The 20,331-nt window shown below is 42.0% G+C and overlaps 1 protein-coding gene across 1 annotated transcript in view; it reads right to left on the bottom strand.

Moving 5' to 3' along the window:
* Nucleotides 1–20,331, bottom strand: part of LOC311049653 (protein kinase C-binding protein NELL1-like) — a 289,822-nt gene that overhangs the window by 9,632 nt on the left and 259,859 nt on the right. Inside the window, exon 16 of the mRNA XM_084063406.1 lies at nt 13,900–14,040. Coding sequence (XP_083919532.1) covers nt 13,900–14,040 — 141 coding nt within the window. The remainder of the gene's footprint in view (nt 1–13,899; nt 14,041–20,331) is intronic.

The raw sequence follows: 20,331 nt of genomic DNA, 5'->3' as shown, positions 1-20,331 counted from the left end.
CAGAGCCTTCATTAGTATCATTGGTAACACCTGTGAAGGAAGTAAGAAGAGGCCCAATTTCTTTCCAATATGGCTGCTGTGCATAGAGCCTATTCCATCCAAACAGTTGACAAAACACAGTTGTGTCAGTTGTATGCATACGTAGCACAGTTAATCTGTGATTTCACCACTGCAGAATGGCTCTGGCTTTTGCAAGATCAGATAAGAATCTGTGCTGGATGGATCCAATGCCTCTCCTTTATTTTTCTTTTTTTCCTGGACAGCCAGATCAATATCACATCATCATCACTGCTTGTGTATTCCATATTCCCCCCAAAAATAGTGGAGTGGAGTGCATACTGTACCTCCACCAATACTATGCAAATGTCAAGACATGCCATTTCCACCGGAGATATGACTGACTGAATATGTAGCCTTGGGCTGGGCAATTAACCTTTCGAAACAAGAGAAAAATAGATAAACAAATAAATATATATATTTATTTCTTATATATATATATATAACACAAACAAATTCTAATATATTTTTTTATAATCAGCTAAATTGATTAGTATGACCCTGTTTAACCCTGTATTATACTTCTCTGTATAAAGGTGGCGTGCAAAAACTGTGAAAATAGCCAATCTACAAGCTCACAACGAGATGCATCGTGATGCGTTGTGAGCTTGTAGTTCTGCTATTTCACTACTTTATTTTTTTATAATTATTTGTTAATCGTAATCGAGGCAAAATAATGAAATAATCGTAATATTGATTTTAAGTCATCCTACAGATCATTCCCACCAAGTTTCCTGAAAATCCGGCCATCCATTCTTTAGTTATTTTGCTAACATGCAGACAGACAGACTGGGGCGAAAGCATAAGCCTGTTCCACCCCATTGGTGGAGGAAAATATTTTCCTCTTTTCCAAACTTCATACATGTGCAAAGACTGTCTCATGCAGCACTATGACATGTCAGTCAGTCTCTTATGACCTTGGAGGGCATTGCACAAGGATGGGAGGCCTGTCACAATGAAATAGGAGTTGCATGTAAATGAGATGTTATTTTTGTGAAGTTAAGTTACTGCGATAAGAACCCTGAGGACCACGTCTAAACCTGACAACTCTGGAATAATGTAACAGTGGAATACCTCCCTATTTATAATCCACTTCAACCAGGCCTTTTGAGAATAGTGTGCATGGATCTGTGTGCGCTTTGCAAGTGCGTTTTGGATATGCCCTCATGTCTGTGTGACATGTTGCAACGATTACATGCTGTGCTGTACGTAACTGCAGAGCCCAACAGTGATTGCCCACTTTTTTAACAGCTCAACTCAGGAAGTGAATTCCCATTGATTTACTCCATAGATATGTCCTTATACTGTATAAAGGGGTTTAAGCCTGGAACCAAGCAACCAACCAACCATGAATAAATTCATGTCCATAAAAGGCTGTTAAATAATTACTTCAAGAGTAAAGGAACTACGCATCCCATACTTGTGGCAAGTCTACCTTGGAGGGTTATGACATTATGGCTAATAATAAAATCCTCTATGCAGAATATGAAAGGTTTTTTTAACTTCCAGAAACTCACTATGCTGTATAATGTGTGAAGGCAGTAATGGTCAAAATGGTAGAAAAAAGTTTGCTCAATTGATCTTGGCAAAAAAAAAAAAAAAAAATCATGTTCATAATGATGTTCTAGGTCTCTCGTCAAAAACTTTGATGCACATACATTTTTCTCTACCATTCATTACAAAGTGATACATAATTCCTCAAACACACATTTAGAGAAACTCATTGCCTTTGTGTTCCTTTTCCCCCAAACTACTGAGATCTCTGGGGAGACTCGGTCCATATCCATGGCTTGCAGAAAACATTTGAAATACCTGCTGTGGTGTCTGAGCACATAAGTAGTGTTGGGGAAGTTAACTCTCAAAGCTTTATTTTACAGGCTCCGATTACTTCCTCCTCAAAGAAACTTAACTATGTACAGCAAAGCTAACCTCAAGAGAAGCAAGAGTTTGATTAGCAGCATATATCAAATATGTATGAAATGTGTAGGAATATATTCACAGGCATATACATAAAGGGATAGTGCAAGTAACGGCAGTGTATTCAGAATCATATATACAAAAAGTGACAGTGCCAGCGTGGCGGCCTGTGTTGCCAAGGCTGACATGCGAAAGGGCTCAGCCTCAGTGCCTATTCGGCAGCCTGACGGCCTGGCTGTGGCAAAGGTCCCTTTGTCTGTTTGTTTGGTTTTTGATACTGCAGTATCGCCTGTCTGATGGTTGGCAGCATGAACAGATTGTGGCTGGGGTGTTGAGTGTCTTTGATGATCCACTTAGCCTTGGCTACACACTGCCTGGCAGATATGTCCTGGAAGGAGCGAAGCTCACCTCCAACAGTGTGCTGGGCCATCTGTGGTTGAGGGTGGTATACTGGTACAGTTCCCATACCAGGTGTTGATGCAGCTCATCAGGATGCTGTTGATGGTGGTGCTGTTGTAGAAGGATGAAGGGGCTCAATTTCTTCAGCCGTTTGAGGCAGAGCAGTTGCTGAGGCTTTTTCACCACATGAGGGGTGTGTGTGTGACCAAAGCTATTTACCTGAATAGCAATTGATGCAATCATTTGCTTGTGATAGCAAATGAGTGAGCATCAATAGTGGAAGACTTCTGTGTTGCATATTTGGAATGATATTGTGTTGACACTCAGATCATAAGTCCAAGTAGTCAAAATAGTCAATGTAGTCTTCCACGGGCAGGCATTGGCCATGTTGAGCATAGATGGTAAAACGTGCTGAAAATCCAGAATGGGCACGGTTTAATCTGCTCCGCACCAAACACTGCCAAACCATCTTCTTCTGAACCATTTTTAGACCACGTTCTATGATGTTAATTGTCACCAACAAGATAAGTACACCAATCTACAAACTCACAATTGCAAATAGCACTTCTACAAGCTCTCAATGTTTCAGAATCAACTTCATTGTCACATCACAGCTTACAGGTGTAAAACAGTGGGTGTAATTAGTTTTTGTGCAAGTTCCATCATTTTAGTTATTTCCATAAAAAGACAAATCTTTCTCTCAATACAAAACAAACACTGTATCTACATATTTGCACATAGTATATATTAGGTTGAACAGTGTTAAAGTGTGTGCATTGTGAGCATAGCAGCAGATGTACTGTATAATGTACATGACATGGACGTTAGGTAAAGTGCAAGAATAATACATATCAGCGTGTTGTACATGGGATTAAGGTGCAGAGTATCAGCGAGTGTCAGGTTCAAACACATAGTCCACATAAGGTACCCTTTCACTGGTATAATCCACAAGTAGGTCCATGAGGAAGAGCAAAAAGTCAGAGGTCAGCCTGGTGATAGGCGTGATCATGCCTTGTTCAGCAGTCTAATGGTAGCCGGGTGGAAGCTGTTCATGAACCTGGTGGTGTTTCCCCTGTTTCCCTTGTAGGCTTCCTCGCCTTTGTTTGTTTGTGATGTTCTCAGCATGATGTACAGTACAGTACGTAACCTTGTGTCAGCAGGCTTTTCAAAGTAACTATGTTGTAGGCATGCAATGAACGTTATGTTTCATTAAAATGACCAGGCTAAATGCTAGGCCTCCTCAGTTTTAATGTAACGCCGATCTACAAGCTCACAATTTAAAATAGATCTACAATCTCACAACTTGTTGCGATGCAAAACCTAATTAGGCTTCACAGGTCCATTTTGTTGCAATGATTTGAGTTAAATTAATAGTGAGAATTTGACTTTGTACTGTCAGAGATCCACATGGAAGCCACTCTGTTAACTGAGGTTTTGACCTAATAGTCTTGTTCAGTTGGCTATAGCAGCACTTTGTAAATCGTCTTTGTTCCAAACATAGAAAACCGTTTAGATTCCCTGTGAAGGAGAGGTTTTCCAATCCCCTAGCTAGCCTCTGTTCAATCTAAATAAGTGGAGTCTCTCAGAGTGAAAACAAACAAACACAGCTTGCTGCCATGCCTTGCCTCTGCTACCTATGCACCTTCTGCCTGCCTGTGAGACTGTGTACAGCAATGACAGAACCCTGTTAGTGTCGCACAGACAAGGCGACTATAAAAGTCGACAAAAAAAGCAATTTGTGAAGTGTGATTTTTTTTCCCATCCTAACTTTTAATTGCATTCTGCCGGCGGTGAATGATGAGTGCTATCTAGGAGAGGAGAGAGAGAGAGAGAGTCTGAGAGGGAGGGAGCAAGACTCGGTCGATGCCGTGGCAACAGCAGCCGCAAGTACAATGAACTGGTACAGTACTGAAACCACACTCTAATTGGTTGCCGTATCAAGTTATGCCTGATGGTGTGTGTGTGTGTGTGTGTGTGTGTGTGTGTGTGTGTGTGCACACGCGTGTGCTATGCTTGGGATTGACTGTGACAAGCTATTTGCATAAACAAAATGAAATCCCCCCTGTCAGAGAGACAGACACACCTACACTGGTGAGGGATTAATGCTTCTCGTGCCGACGTGCCTTCAACCCATTCAGCCACAAGCTGCCTCTGCTGTTGGCAGATGAGTTGCTGCTTGTAACAAGCGTCGCGTGAAAGAGCATGAAAGGCCGTCGGTTGGCAAACACAAAGGGCCCTCAAAACCTTCAAATCCCACACCCATTGCAGGCAATCACCTGTGAACACGCGGGCGCGTGTGAACATACAAGAAAACAAAATAAAAAGTGTACGCACATCCCTGTATACCCATATACACACATACAACAGTAGGCTTCATTCAGTACGCGCGATCATGCGCGCGCGCGCACACACACACACACACACACACACACACACACACACACACACACACACACACACACACACACACACACACACACACACACACACACACACACACACACAAAACAAACAACTTCCTCTGAAGACAGATGTTGGTAATTAGAAGGCATCAGAGAGCTCCGTATTTGTCTATTTAAACTGTATTTCATTTGCATTTCTCCAGGCAAGCCATATGGAAAGGTCACGTACATCACAGAGTCAGACATAAGAGCGAGAGAGGGAAATTACACACAGAGACACCACACACGTGTGTGTGTGTGTGTGTGTGTGTGTGTGTGTGTGTGTGTGTGTGTGTGTGTGTGTGTGTGTGTGTGTGTGTGTGTGTGTGTGTGTGTGTGTGTGTGTGTGTGTGTGTGAATTTGTGTTGTATTATCCCCATTTATATGCTGTTTATTAAAGCCACCTGTCTCTCCCCAAGGCATCCGGGATAATAAATGCATGTTGAGATTCAGCCATGCAGGTCTTCGACAGGCCAATAAAGCAAAGGGGCCTGCTGTGTACAGCTGTTCCAGGCCTCTGCACAGTAATAAACAACACAATGCAATGCGACACAACACAATGCCGAGCAACATGGCAAAACCCAAGGCAATAGGACACAACAAAAGGCAATGCGAGAAATCACAAAATGCAACACGGAAGTTCAGAAAAGCAATGCAATGAAATGCAACACAAGGAAACACAATGCAAGACAAAATGACATAATTCAATTCCACATAGTGACAAATTATGTCAACTCAATGACGTTCGACTCATGCTCCAGTTGACTCTCAAAATAAAAATCGAAATGCTTTTTCGAATGGCTACTGTTTGCCAGATGGGAGAGGGAAGGAACAGTGTGTGCAAATAAACGTATGTGGTCATGTGCATGTTGCAGAAGGACTATCTATCTGCTTACTTGTAAATGGCAAAGTCACGTAGGAGTGCGGTGTGGGATGATTTTGTCAAACTAGATGAAAAAACAGAGCAGTGCAAAATATGCAGACTTAAGGTTGTAAATCATATTGACGTCTGTGATGTTAAATCACCTTAAAGCAAAACACCCAAGGCCAAGTGGGATGACAGGCTCGTCCTAGCAAAACAGCATGGGTGACTTCACCATGAGACAGCACCAGTGTGTCGTCGGGGAGAAAGTCACTGATTCGATGGGTGAGGGGAAAGGCATATACCAGCTGATTGTATTTCCCAAGCCTGAATACACCGTGCCTTCTCCAAAAACAATTACTAAGCGATGAGAGAAAAAAACAGCCACCTCTCGCCGTAAGATTCTGTCTACAGCCTACAAAATTGACATTACCACTGACTCATTAACAGCATTGAAGACAGTGTCTTATGTGATAATAACGGCTCACTATTTTGAAGACTGGGCTGTGAAAAGTGCCATCCTGCAGACACGCGCAATGTCATGGAGGCATGCTGCAGAAAATTTAGCTAATGTCCTGCAAGCCGCAGTTGAGGATTGGGGCATAGCCAACAAGGTGGCATAAGCGTCCATGACAACTCTACCGATGTTCTGTTAGCAAAATGTACAGTGACAAATACCCTAACAACAACTCTTGATATCTGGAGAGGGAGTTGCACCGACTCTTTGCGCACATACTGCACATACCCAACGCAGTATTTTCCCACTATTTAAAGAGCGCAGTAGATAGCAGATTGACCTATATAGGTGGGCTTGCCACTTACACGCATACACTGCTTGCAATCAAAATCAATTTGAATTCAACACATCACTCACATTCATCAACATTCAAGACATTGCTGTGGGCCAGATTATCCATAATAGCCTAATGTATTGGGCGAGTGCCCAGTGGCACCAGCCAATTCACCCATTGTCAGCCTTCTGATTGGTCCCTGACTGACCAACCAGCAGGCTCCTTTCGCATAGCAGCGGTTGTTTATGCCGAGTTTGGTTAACATGAGAAAATGTTTTGCTTCCTTTTTACTTTAAAATAAGTAAATAATATCAATATGAGGCAATGAAAAACTGGATTTGTATCCAATCTAGCAACAGCAACCAATGGACCACGGCGGGACAAATGTGCCATGCTGGGAGGCACCAAAATGTGAATTGTTTATAGGCGTATAAACACCAGCTTAACCATTTTCAAGCATTTGACTTTTCATTATTCCTCTTAATAAGAATATGACTAATGAGAATAAAACAACTACACAGTGTGTCTGTGTACGGAGATCACAATATATATTTAGACGGTCTATGGCACAAGGTGCAGCATGGTCTAAAGCTCATAGTGCAAATGCCTTGGGGGGCAATTTGACTAGTTAGATGGTGGATAAATGATGGGCGCAAAGTAAGGCACAAGAAGCAAAGGGGGGTGTATTCTATCTCTGAATTAGTCATGGGTTTGTTTTGGGCATAGCAAAAAAGGGGAGTCCCACACCCTGTCTTCACTTACAGCAAAAAGTGTTTAATGCAGATACAAAGTTTGTGTTTTAAGCATAAAATAAAGTTGACCGATCAGTCACTCCCATTCCCTTTAAGAGCCAGGTGCTCCTGCACCTGGCACATTGTTATTTAAATGACAGATTTGGTAAGTTGGAGGAGAACCATCTATGGGAGCAGCATTAATAATGTGATATGATGTCAGGAGATAGGAGAAACAAAAGCTCTCTGCTCACCAAAAACTCAAGCGAGAGGTGGGCCACCTGCAGTGGCCGTGCTGTTCCTGGCATACTTGCAGATGCGCATGCAGTTCAGAATCATGCCTTCCTCCTCTTAATGTCTCCTCATTTATGTCCAAGAGACATCTGTGATATCTCAACATATCAACTTTATAATCACATGCTCATTCTCAGTTATGTTTTTTATTTAAACCACCTATTAAAGCATGGCAGGGACACTGCATGCGCTGTACATCGGAGCCCCGAAATGGATATTAATGACCTGTTGCTGTACGTTAAGCAGAGACAGATGGGTTCATTACATTTTTACATGACGAAAGGTCTTTGAATATATTTGCTATCAGCAATAAAGTATAGGCTGCTTAGTGAAATAAACTGCATCTCTTTTCTCTCTCTCTCTCTCTCTCTCTGGAAAGAAGTAGGGCATTGGCTACTTCTGTTTTCTTATTTCTTATTAGTCATAATCTTATTAATAGGAATAATGAAATATAATGAAAGAAGTGCTTGTTGGTTCCTGAGCACGAGTTGTGAATTTACATTTTTGCCTCCCAGCATGTAAAATTGGCTGGTTCTACGGGCACCCATCCAATGCTATAGACTATGGAGAATCTGGCCCAGATCATTAATTATTTCTGAACCTCAATGCTGAGTCTCTCAGCAATGTCATCTACCATATGGAATGTGAGTTATGTGTTGAATTCAGTTTGGATTTGGATTGCAAGCAGTGTGCGCCCATTGTGAACTGGCCTATATAGGTCAATTTACTATCTAATGTGCTCTTTAAATAGTGGGGAGATACTGTGCTGGGGGACTACGCCAGACTTCAGATGAGGTCTGTGGCACAATCCCTTTATGGCTTTTCTCACTCCCCCTAAGATGGCAACAATTTGCCTTTCCACACCTCATTTTAAGACCAATACGCTAATACAGTAGGTGCATATGGTGTATGGGCACAAGTACATTTGGTACCTACACAATGTGGACGCTGGGCATGAACATGACAACTACATTGGACACTTGCACTGCGCTTCGCCCCATTTTGTGCTCATGGGAGTAAGATACAGTACCAGATACACTCTGTATCTGGTCTGGAGAAACACATTTACCATTAGAATACAGAAAGCATGAGGAATGACAGCCAAAGGCCTCCAAAGTATCCAGAGAAAAAGATACTCTGGATATTAAGGGTTCTTAGTTTGGCCAAGTGTGTGCTGTCTATTGGCAGTTCTGCTTCTGAGCATAGTGTACAGCCCCTTCAGAAAGGGCCCTTCATTCTAATTCTCAGGTGTCTCAGCAGTTGAAAGAATGACCAAATTATCCATATTATAAGCCCCTGGCATCGACATACTGAGCCGGTTATCAGCACTGACGCAGCAATCCCACCTGTGCTCTCGAGTACATAAGTGCCAATACTTTTGATTGAATACTTTATTAGCAGTTTGCAAAAAAGCACAGGAAAGTACAGTTCAATGCAAGGTCTGCTAAGAGGATTTTAAACCCAAGAAAGCCTATGGCTTGTTTCCATTGGGGTCCTTTGTACTCAATTCATAGAAACACTTAATGACAGGCAAATATACACTACTATGCAAAACATCATATAAACGGTTCCTTGTCTTTCTCACCCCTCTCTCTAGTCTTGCCATCCCTCACACTGCTGTACTTAGACTTCTTGGCTAAATGGCAGCAAAAACCAGGCAGGCACAGCTGCCGTTGCCCTTATCTTACTTCAACCTGCCTCCACCTTCTGATATGCAAAATGTTTGCTTGTTTGGTTAGCTCGCGACAGACTGTTGGGATTTTGTGGAACACAGAGAGAGAGAGACAGAGAGCGGGAGGGGGAGGGAGAGAGAGAGAGAGAGAGAGAGAGAGAGAGAGAGAGAGAGAGAGAGAGAGAGAGAGAGAGAGAGAGAGAGAGAGAGAAAGAGAGAGAGAGATCTTGTTGAATTGACATTTGTACTTATTCCCCCTTTGGCTCAGAGTCTAATATTGCACAGTGGGAGAAGGTTTTCAGGATCCACTGTTACAGCAAAGGCACACGCACACACAGATGAAGACCGACACAACCACAAAGACACACACACAAAACGAAAATGCATTCCCCTACATTTACGCCACATATTAATCAGCAGCAGTGTCATTAGTGCCGTCTCTTAACAACATGCAAATGAGAGTCATAAGTGGTGTCACTAATCGTGTCGTAGAAATCATATTTCATGCTGTGAGTGTCTTTGTTCAGAGCTCATGATCAAAGGCCACAAACAAATCTCTTAATGTCCAATTAGAACTGTGACTGATGGCTATGTGTTTGTGATTTGGCTGTGAGATCTGAGAGAATTGCAACGGCTGGAGATATTTAATGTGCAAGATATTAATGATTGTTGTGGATTGTTTGGCAGGATATCTCTTTTCAGTGCGAGGAGTTTCTTATTGTTTCGAGCATGGCATTTTTTCACACAGGGATCTAATCCTCAGCAATGACCCCCTCCTCTCTTGTCTCTCTCTTTTTCTGACGTCCAAAATATATTTTCCAATTCATTTTGGGCAATTTCTTGTATAATTTGAAAAATATACCCTCTCCCCTTGAGGATGTTATCGCCTACTTTAAGCAAATCTGAGGCTGTCTCTGCCAACTACTCTCTACTTTCCCCCTCAAGTAACCCTTTTCTTGTCAACTTAATGTATCTCTCTCCTCTCTCCCTGGATGCGGTCCAGGTCTCTGCCAGAGGGTGTAGCCCCTGTCCTCTCAGCCCCACCCGCTCGCCCTTTCTCTAAAACAGTGGTTCTCAACCTTTTCAGGCTGTGACCCCCCAAAATAATCATGTGAACTGGGGACCCCCCACTCTGACAAGCACTTGGAATTGTAGGAGTTGAGGCATTACATTTAGTTTGACTCGGTTCCACCGATAAATATTGTGAAAATAGCAGATCTACAAGCTCTAAACGTAAGCTTGTAGATCGCTATTTTCACAATTTTGGCCTCTTTCTTGTATTGTTTGACAATTTGGCCAATGTTTGACCAGTTTTTTATAGTATAAGTGTTTGTTGATTATTTTTGATGCAGTAATGGTCTTTTTCTTTTCTTAATTTTTTTTGTTGAGCTATTTAAAAGGTCTTAAAAGTCCTTAAATAGTAATGTAGTGCCTCCCCAGCAGGACACAACTTAAAAAAATAAATAAAGAAAAAAACTGGTAAAAACAACAACATAACAAAAACAAACACATTAATGAGGTGGGATTTCGGGTCACATACCTTAAATCAATTCTATACTGTAGGTTGCTATAAAAACCCACCGTCTTTGTTTGATTTGCAATAACTCCACAATGCTAAAAATGACTGGCTTGTGTGTATGGTGTGCTGTGTCCAAATGTAAAATGTGTGCAAAAACGTCATTAAAAGTCATTACATTGCAGGTGAAAATGTAAATTGACAGATGGAGACATATTGGGATATTGGGATCCACACACGCTCACAGAGGCAGAATCTAGCAGCAATATGCTAATTCCCATCAAAAATAGTTGTTTTTTCAAAGCATCGTCACTGACAGGAATAGAATAATAAGAAGATTTCATACTTTTCATCAAACACTTCTCTCGGTGGAACGCGAAAAAAGTGTCAGCCCATGATCTGTATTTAAAATCAGATTTTATTATTTAACTTCTCCTTCTTATGCTTCTATTGTCACACAATCCCTGTCATTTACCCTCTCTCACAAAACAGTGGAGCGGAGGATAGAGTGGTTAATAATTAAGCAGGCACTTAGATGTGTAACCGTGCCTACTGCATCATGCATATCCAACATGTATTTGGTTTGTCACAGCACGGCAAACACACAGGCTGAGAGTCACAGAGCCACACAGTGACGCACACACACACACACACACACACTCGCACGCGCGTGCGTGCGCAAACAGGTGCGCGTGTGAGCCGCAAGGAGGAAATCGCCATTTTCAATGAATGCAGCCATTACAGGGCTTGTTGTGAAAAAGAATACAAAATCCCATATTTGGGATTATTTGGGTTTTAAACCGGATGCAACCGGCAAGCTTTTCCAGACCAGTTGAAATTCAGTCACTGCCCTGATTTGTGGAAAGACTCATCAGAATGCAGTGCAAGAAAAATGTCTACAGTATATGGCCCAACTGCCAGTTCCTATTCGCTCATGCTTTGAATTGCGCTTTACAGGTTAATAATAGGCCAACTTGAATTCTCCAGGCATACCATTAAATTAGCAAAATAAAAGGATCCCAAAAAAATAGCTTCAAGCTGGTGAATATTACAGACGTCGAGCCGGACGTAAATACTGCACACTCACTCATGCACTTACACAACTGTCATGTCTACACATAACTGGCTGCTTGACAAATAAATAACGTTTCCTCAGATTTCTGCCTTGGAATTTACTGTGCATCTTCACACAGAAGATGAACCCTACTGGTTTTGGTGACCCCATGCCCATTCCTTTAGTGCCACCCTTAGGCAAAAATGTCCACTTACACACAAGGTATGTCAAAATGTAATGTGCGGATTGCCATGACACTTACGTCCATGTCCAACACTTTGGTCACAAAAAAAGATATACCTACAGCCTGGGCTATTAGAAGCAGTATGGCCTCTAGGGGCAACTAGTGGGGCTTCTATTCCTATTTCTAGTTGCAAGATTGTGACATTGTGACATAATTAGTAAATGATAAACACACAAAATGCGAAACACATGGCGTGGCTTCGATGTGGATCTCTGCCGTCATGGTGATGATGTCATATTGATGACATCACTCTTGCCCAATTATGGAGGGGGCGGCATCCTGCACACATCGGTGTTGCTAGGCATGCATGGCAACCGATTATGTTGTGAGTATGTTGTGAGAGTATGTTGTGAGAGTCAGACCAAAGCTCTGCTCAGATATATGAGGTGTGAAGTTACTTTAGACTTCCACTTCTAGACCAGAGGATGCTGTGTCCACACGTGTTGTGAGAGAAAGGTATACAGAACTTTGGTAGACAAAGAATACAGGGAGATAGAGAAGGCCATTTTCCAGCCTCAACAGAACCTACAACTCCGTTCCCATCACAGTCCATGTACAGCAGCGCTGACCATGAACCGCCACTCCTGGGAGGAGTGTGGTCCCAATCCTCCGAGACTACGCTCTCCTGTTCTGAGTGTACCTTCACGTCTCATCCGAGCCACGACGACCTCAACCACCAACCGCTGAGGCATGGACAAATCTGCTCAGCGGCCCGTCAGCAAATAGTCAGCTCTGTAACCAGCCGGAAACAAGGAGACACAGACCCACCACAAAATATCAAAGTCATCAACGGTTTACCGAGGTTTTAACTCAACCAGGAGATGTAAAGAAAAATCAGACGATTTACAAAGGAAAGAAAACTCACATCTGTAAACAGTGTCACAAAAGTTTCAGTGAGTCAGGTGGTCTGAACAGACACCAGCGTGTCCACACTGGAGAGAAACCTTTTCACTGTAAACAGTGTGACAAGAGTTTCAATCAGTTAAGTATCCTGAAGACACACCAGCGTATTCACACTGGAGAGAGACCTTTCCACTGTAAACTATGTGACAAGAGCTTTAGTGTCTTAGGTAGTCTGAGGAAACACCAGCGTATTCACACTGGAGAGAAACCTTTCCACTGTAAACTATGTAACAAGAGTTTCAGTGAGTTAGGTAATCTGAAGACACACCTGCGTCTCCACACGGGAGAAAAGCCTTTCCACTGTAAACTATGTGACAAGAGTTTCAGTGTCTTAGATAGTCTTAAGAAACACCAGCGTATTCACACTGGAGAGAAACCTTTCTACTGTAAACAGTGTAACAAGAGTTTCAATGAGTTAGGTAGTCTGAGGAAACACCAGCGTATTCACACTGAAAGCAACTACTTACCAAATCCAATTACTTGAATGTGCAAATTTACTCTACGTCTGATTCCAGTAAGATAGGATTAGCTAAATCAATTTACCATTGAGTTACAGACAATTCCAACATCTCCGTCTCTTACTATTACTGAAAACTTGAGCATATAGTACGGATAGCTGCAAATATGGTATTTGGGGGGAACCAATAACAATGTACTGTAAGCAATGTATGAAAGCCAGAAAATATTTCACCCTAAATAATTTAAAGGCTTTCAAAACAGCCTTTAAAGTTGTGTAACTGGCCATTAAGTAACTGACCATACAGTTACATGATTTTTTTTCTGCCTATTTTGATGTACTATGTTATATTGATTGACAGTTTGCATGGATTATTGGCACTGCCAAAAATCATTCTGAGAAACATTTTAAGTCAGCAATAGAAGCAAATGCAGACCGCATAAGTATGTTGGAAGAAACTGGGTAAACCAAACAAAAGTATAATCCATTTAGTCAGATGATAACTGCTGGAGTCTGTTGAACATCGAAGACACATTTCTAACAGAGTAAGAGGATGCTCACCAACACAGGAACTGCCATCAAGCAGGTAGGAGCCATTGTCATGGAAACCGCTTCTGCATTCACAGTGGTACCAACCAGGTAAGTTGACACAGCGAGAGTGGTTGTGACACTGGATGAGACCCTCCATGCACTCGTCGATATCTGTGAACACACAAACACACCCCAAACACACACACACACACACACACACACACACACACACACACACACACACACACACACACACACACACACACACACACACACACACACACACACACACACACACACACACACACACACACACACACACACACACACACACACACACACACAACCATGAACAAAAGAAGTGAAAACCCTTTTGTTCTTTAGTATGTACAGTATTTGTGATGGTCCAGGACCGAGCCAGTCAAAGCGGGTAAGAATATAGAGAGATGGCCTGGGCCGCAGCGTGGCGGCACCCTAGGCTGCAATGCCTAGGGTGACAAGCCTCCGACAAGCCTGACAGCGTGTCGCGGGTTCGACTCCCGTTGCCGACGACCTTTGCTGTGTGTCACCCCCCCATCATCTCTCCTCATTTCCTGACAGCCTACTTTCCCTATCCCTCTCTAGTAAATGCATACAACGTTAAATGATCCATAAGGAATCAAACTGACTGCATGACAATGGACAATATTTTGACAGAGATTGCCTCCCATCCACGAACATGGCGTTCAATTGTGTTTGTTGGAACACCCTGCCAAGCCAGATGCAGGATTTGAAACCCCAGTCTCTGTGGTGGTGGGTAGGAACTTTACACCTGCGCCACCTGCGTGTCTAGGTTGTTACTATGGCATTTTCCACTTGGTGGAGTAGTAAGATAATGTTTATTCCACGGTTGATGAAGATTAAAGGTACAGTTAAAGGGCAAGACCACTTTGGTAGAGGTTTGGGTTGTGTAGTTACCTTGCCATGATGTAACTACAAAAGGTGGGCAATAAATCTAAAATAATTGCTCCATTGATTAGAAATTGATAATTAAAAATATGCTCCTTATTTACGGTAAAACAGCTCTCAAAGTCACTCTTTTAGCACATAAACGAATGCAAACAAAGTTGATTCAGACAATACATAACATCACAAAACCCAGTACTGTTTGTTTTTACAATAAAAATGTTAACTTCCTGTTGATTTTGCTATTTTTATTAAGAAGAAAGCGTGGACCGTTCATTTACGTGCTAAAAGAGTGACTTTGAGAGCTATTTTACCGTACAATGCAAGTCAATGAGGAGCATATTTTGAATGATCAATTTCTAATTAATGGAGCAATTATTTTTGATTTCCTGCCCACCTTTGGAGTTACATCATGGCAAGGTAACTGCACAACCCAAACCTCTACCAAAGTGGTCTTGCCCTTTAAGGTTACATTCACAAAATCCTGGCATATGTCTTCATGATACAATAAGCATGCCACTCAGTACTCTATGGGTATAAGTAACAGCGATACAACAACAAACAGCACAGAGACAGCGCAATACTTTAGCAGCCCTTTTGCCTCCTTTTTGGGCATCCCAAGTTGTTGAAACCCTCTAACAACCAGTCTGTGGGTATGTCCTAGTCTGCCAAATATAAAAACAGTTTTTTATAAACTGCACCTATAGCCCAGCTCTGAGATGGTATGTAGAAGTGACCTTGGTCATAAAAGCTTCCTCTAGGCTAGGGTCAAAGGTGCAGGCTATCTATAATACAGACACTTCTCTTGACTCCTCATCAACCACAACAACATCTGCTGTATTAGATGTCAAAGATGTGTTATCACAGAGGTGCAGAGATGAAACACGCGTGCGCACGCGCACATGCACACACACACACACACACACACACACACACACACACACACACACACACACACACACACACACACACACACACACACACACAAAGCAACACTATCACTCCACGGAGCTTTCCAACACTACAGAAAAAAGACAGAAAGCAGCAGAACAGTTCAGGGGTCTGGCCCAAGGCCTCCTGAACTGTGTCTACAATGGACCTGAGTGTAACGTTAACTCAGGGCTAGATTTACTATTCTTTTTGTGCCATATTAAAGACACATTCTGCACCTAGAAACTAGTCATTTATTTGACCAGTGCACCAACCTAGAAACACAGTTTATTTATCATTGCATCCTGTCAGTGCACCTTATGGGTCATCACAAAGTACACCTCTTTACTGTAGGCAGGCATTTAAGAGAAGATCAGGCGAATAATGGGAGGATATATGATAAAATGAGATTGGTTAATTACACTATCTTTTGGATTTACAAAGCATGTGAGGGCAGGTTTAGCTAAAAGGCAGGTGCAAATTAGCGTAGGCAGCATGATGCACAGAGAATGCAAAAAATAATAATTAGAACATATATAACATATATAGATTAAGCAGTCTAATAATTACTTTAAGAAATCAAAGACGACCTCCCACACAATGTTCCCATCTGGCAATAAGCTTCTTGCAACTCTGGCTTTTCTGACCACATTGCCCTTTCTGTCCCACATAAATGTGCTGCTATGACGCACGCAAGTTTTCTCACATCCAGTGGCAAAGGTCAATGCCCAAAACAAATTTACAGAAACATAAAACACAATTAATGTTCAAGTCATCAAGTCTGTTATACAATGTTGTTTGTTTGGTGACTTCTAATGCATTCATTTTCATGAGCAATAGTGAAATAATATTTCTCTCATTTGGAGTAACATTGTGTCCCTCCAAACAATTTAAGCAACACTGAATTTAGTTGTTTATTGTGGTTCAAGCCGGGGGGGGCTGAAACCCTATTGAATTTGTGCTGGCTTTTCTCCTTCTACCACAGTGTTGTAAACAGGGTTCCTGCACCATTTTGAAAGTAAAATGTTTTAATAGCTTTGCAGCTATTATTCTTGAGCTTGTTGAGGGCTCCACATTTCACCATTTCACTGCATCTTCAAATTAAGAATGCAGATAGAGTAGAAGGCGGTCCCATGCGCCAATTGTATAATTAGTTACTGCCCTAGTAAATCAGATGCTAATTTGACGCGCTTTACTAGCGAAAATTGCATTTTAGGTGGAGGGCAATTTGCACTGCACATTTCATGAACAGAAATCTGTCCCTGAGAGTGTTCAAAAGGAATCTTACTCAGAGTTACACTGGCACTCAAAATGTTCCATTTTAAATGTGTTCTAACAGTACAACAGACTGCATTGTTTTACAGTTTTAAATTGAGACTTGGTTTTGGGCAAAACATGAAAAGCGCATTTCAACATAATATATTGTAATTTTCATTTTCTCCCCATGGCATTTATTATAATTGATTCTCTAAGCATATATTGTTTCTTATACCAAGCTTTAGTTCATTAGAGTCTTTGTATTGATTCAACTCCCTAAAAATCCCAATACACTGTGCTGTATATGAAATGTAATACTAAAGTTGTTATGTATCTTTATTACGCGCCTTGTTTGATTGCCCTACTCTGATTTTTCATCACGACTATCATCTATCAAAATAAGCAGCAGGAAGTGATAGAAGGAAAGAAGTGTGCTAGGGGGTGAGGAGGAGTCTAAAGAAATGAGTCTTCAGACTGCAGTGGGAAATGGGGAGGTTCAAGTTTCAAAGTTCTGGGTCAGACATTGTAGCAGCATTAAAAAAAGAAACGCACGCACACGTACGCACGCACACACACGTGCGCACGCACGCCACACACACACACACACACACACACACACACACACACACACACACACACACACACACACACACACACACACACACACACACACACACACACACACACACACACACACACACACACACACACACACACACGTATGAACTCAATAGCAGCAGCACACCAGTATTCCCAGAAAATGTATATACAATACAGAATACCGATGCCCCCAATGTGACTCCACATACAACAACTGCTCACCGAGAGGGGACATTTACTAAACACAGTTCTTATTCCTATGTATGTGTAGAAAGATAATCTCTGAGGTGCAGTTGGTCTCCACTTGACCTGACTTTTGACCTGAGAGGCTGACGGAGAGCAGGCATCCTGGCTTCTGTCACAGCGTATTACTGTGTTGCTTACAGTTTACCACATATCACTGTATTTGGCATCTGTCACAAATTACACTACAGCTATTTCTATGTGCACGTGTTTGTTTATGCATGCATGCATGAACTTTTCTTAGTAAGAGTGAATGTGTTTTTTACTTTGATACCTGTCAAAGAGGGGCGGGGGGAGGGGGAGTGTGTGGGTGTACACACACAGATCTGCGATCTTACCTACAGTAGTATACCTTTAAGCATGTTCGCCTGTGCACTTGTGCCTGTGTACATACGTGTGTAAGTGCGTGTCCGTGAGTGCGTCTATACATGCCATTTGTGTCTGTATACGTGCGCATGTGAATACATGTCTGTGAATACAAACTGTACAAATACAATGGATGCATACAGCTCCTCCTGGTATATGTGCTAATGCATACACAGTGAACTTCAACAGGAGCCCTCAACTCTATCAGAGCAGGGAGCCTGTATCAGTTTGAAGCCACACAGTGTTTGGCTTTCAAATCCGAGCAACAGTGAAGAATAATGCCTGTGAGTCTTTAGAGTGGGGCTTTGGTCCGATAAACTGCCCTTTGTAGTGATCATAGGAGTTTTAACAACGGCACAGGTCCTTGTTTAATAGGTTAGGAGAACCATAACTCCATTTCCTCTCAGCAGGCTGTTCACGTAACACTCTCCTCTATTGCCTCCCTTGCTCTATTTGCCTTGTGGAAAGGAACAAATGCTAGATAGATTTATATTTTTCAGAGGGTTTTGTGGGTTACAGTACATTGGGATAACGAGGACACACTTGAGCACCCGCACTTGCTAAAAGATTCTTTTAACAATGCCAATGTAGCCAGCCAGAGTTGACCGTAGGACAACTGCACTATCCACTTCCTCATTGACAATCACTGTGATTATTTAAAGTGCCCTGCAGTCTATTCCAAACATAGGCTGCTTGGTGGTTACTGGCTGTGGGTCTGGCGACCTGGGTCTCTTGTTGTTTTTATTTTTTGCTATGTCGGGGTGAGTAATGCTGCATGTATGTTTTAATGATGTGTTATGTTCTGGTATTTATAATGACATTTTCTTGTGATCACTCAGGTTGATCCATTCCTCACTGATGTCATGTGCCGAGTTGCATTTATCGCAGTATGAGAACACACAGACAATTTAAGGTACACAAAAAAAACACCTGTTGAAATAATTAATTTATTGTTGTTTGTATAGTGTACTAAGTGTTTTATATTCCTCCTTAGATCTTGCCAGTGCTGCTTTGTTTAGTTTGACTTTAGTATTATATTTGAGCTTTTTTTAAATTGTGTATTAATCAATGTTTTGTTTCCTTTCCCCCACACATAATGATTCCTGTGTGTACAGTCAACCCGATCTCATACAACACGGTGAAATAGCACGGATTGAAATTCCGTACGTACATAGACGACTAGAAAAGCTGTGCATAGGAGCTAGCTGCAAATCCCCTCCATTGACTTTGTTACGTTTTGGACAATGTCACCCTTTTTCACGGTGGCGCTTTTGATTATTTTCTGCATGCTGTGTGTGTGCGCTCTTGCTGTGTTGTATTAGGCTGGGCATAGAATAGTAGCCTAGCCTAGCTTCCCTGGGCCCTGTTAATTGTCGCCCACTGGCTAGAAGACTCTGCTTGTATCTGTAGCATTTAATTTGGTTTCTGATTATACTACATAATGGTAACTGTACATTGTTAACTTGAAGGTTTGGGATTTTAACTAGGAATTGAATAAATATTGTCTTGCACAATACACAGGTATTCATTTCTTCTATTTCCTTGAAACAAACATCATCAAGGTGGCATAGTCTTACATTTGTTATTAAAAGTAAATTCCTTGCCACACCAGGTTACACTAACATGATTCTTTTAAAAATAATCAATTAGAATCATGTCCTAATTGAAGAGCGGTCGGTCGGGGCAGTCTGAATGCCAGGGTTCAGCTGTGTGCGATCCTAGAAAGTTCTTCCCCTTAGGAGGACCTGCAGTGAATGTCTCTTTAACCCTGTGACAGGAGATAGATTGGCAGGATAGCACACCCTCGCCTGCTCCAAATAGTCATCACTCACCTTGGCTCCGACACTGAATGCTGCCTGCTGCCAGCACCACTAAAATATGACCAGTGGTGACTTCTATCTACGTACAAATATGACCTCAAAATGGAATCGAATCATGCCTGCATCAGATAGGCCTCTATGTTCTTCATCCTGACTGAACTCTACACATTCCCAGTAATGAGGAAACCTACACTGTCAACACACAGACCTTGACAATGGGACACTTAAAAAGTCTTCCTCCCTTGGGAGGATTAAAGCACATTCCAGTGGGTCAGGGCAGAAGGTCTGTTGTCAGTGTATT

Source organism: Gymnoscopelus microlampas (assembly GCF_963454915.1).
Source record: "Gymnoscopelus microlampas genome assembly, chromosome: 1".
In the NCBI taxonomy this organism is placed as follows: domain Eukaryota; kingdom Metazoa; phylum Chordata; class Actinopteri; order Myctophiformes; family Myctophidae; genus Gymnoscopelus; species Gymnoscopelus microlampas.
Note: the sequence above shows the minus strand (reverse complement) of the source record. Positions and strands in the feature narration are given on the sequence as shown.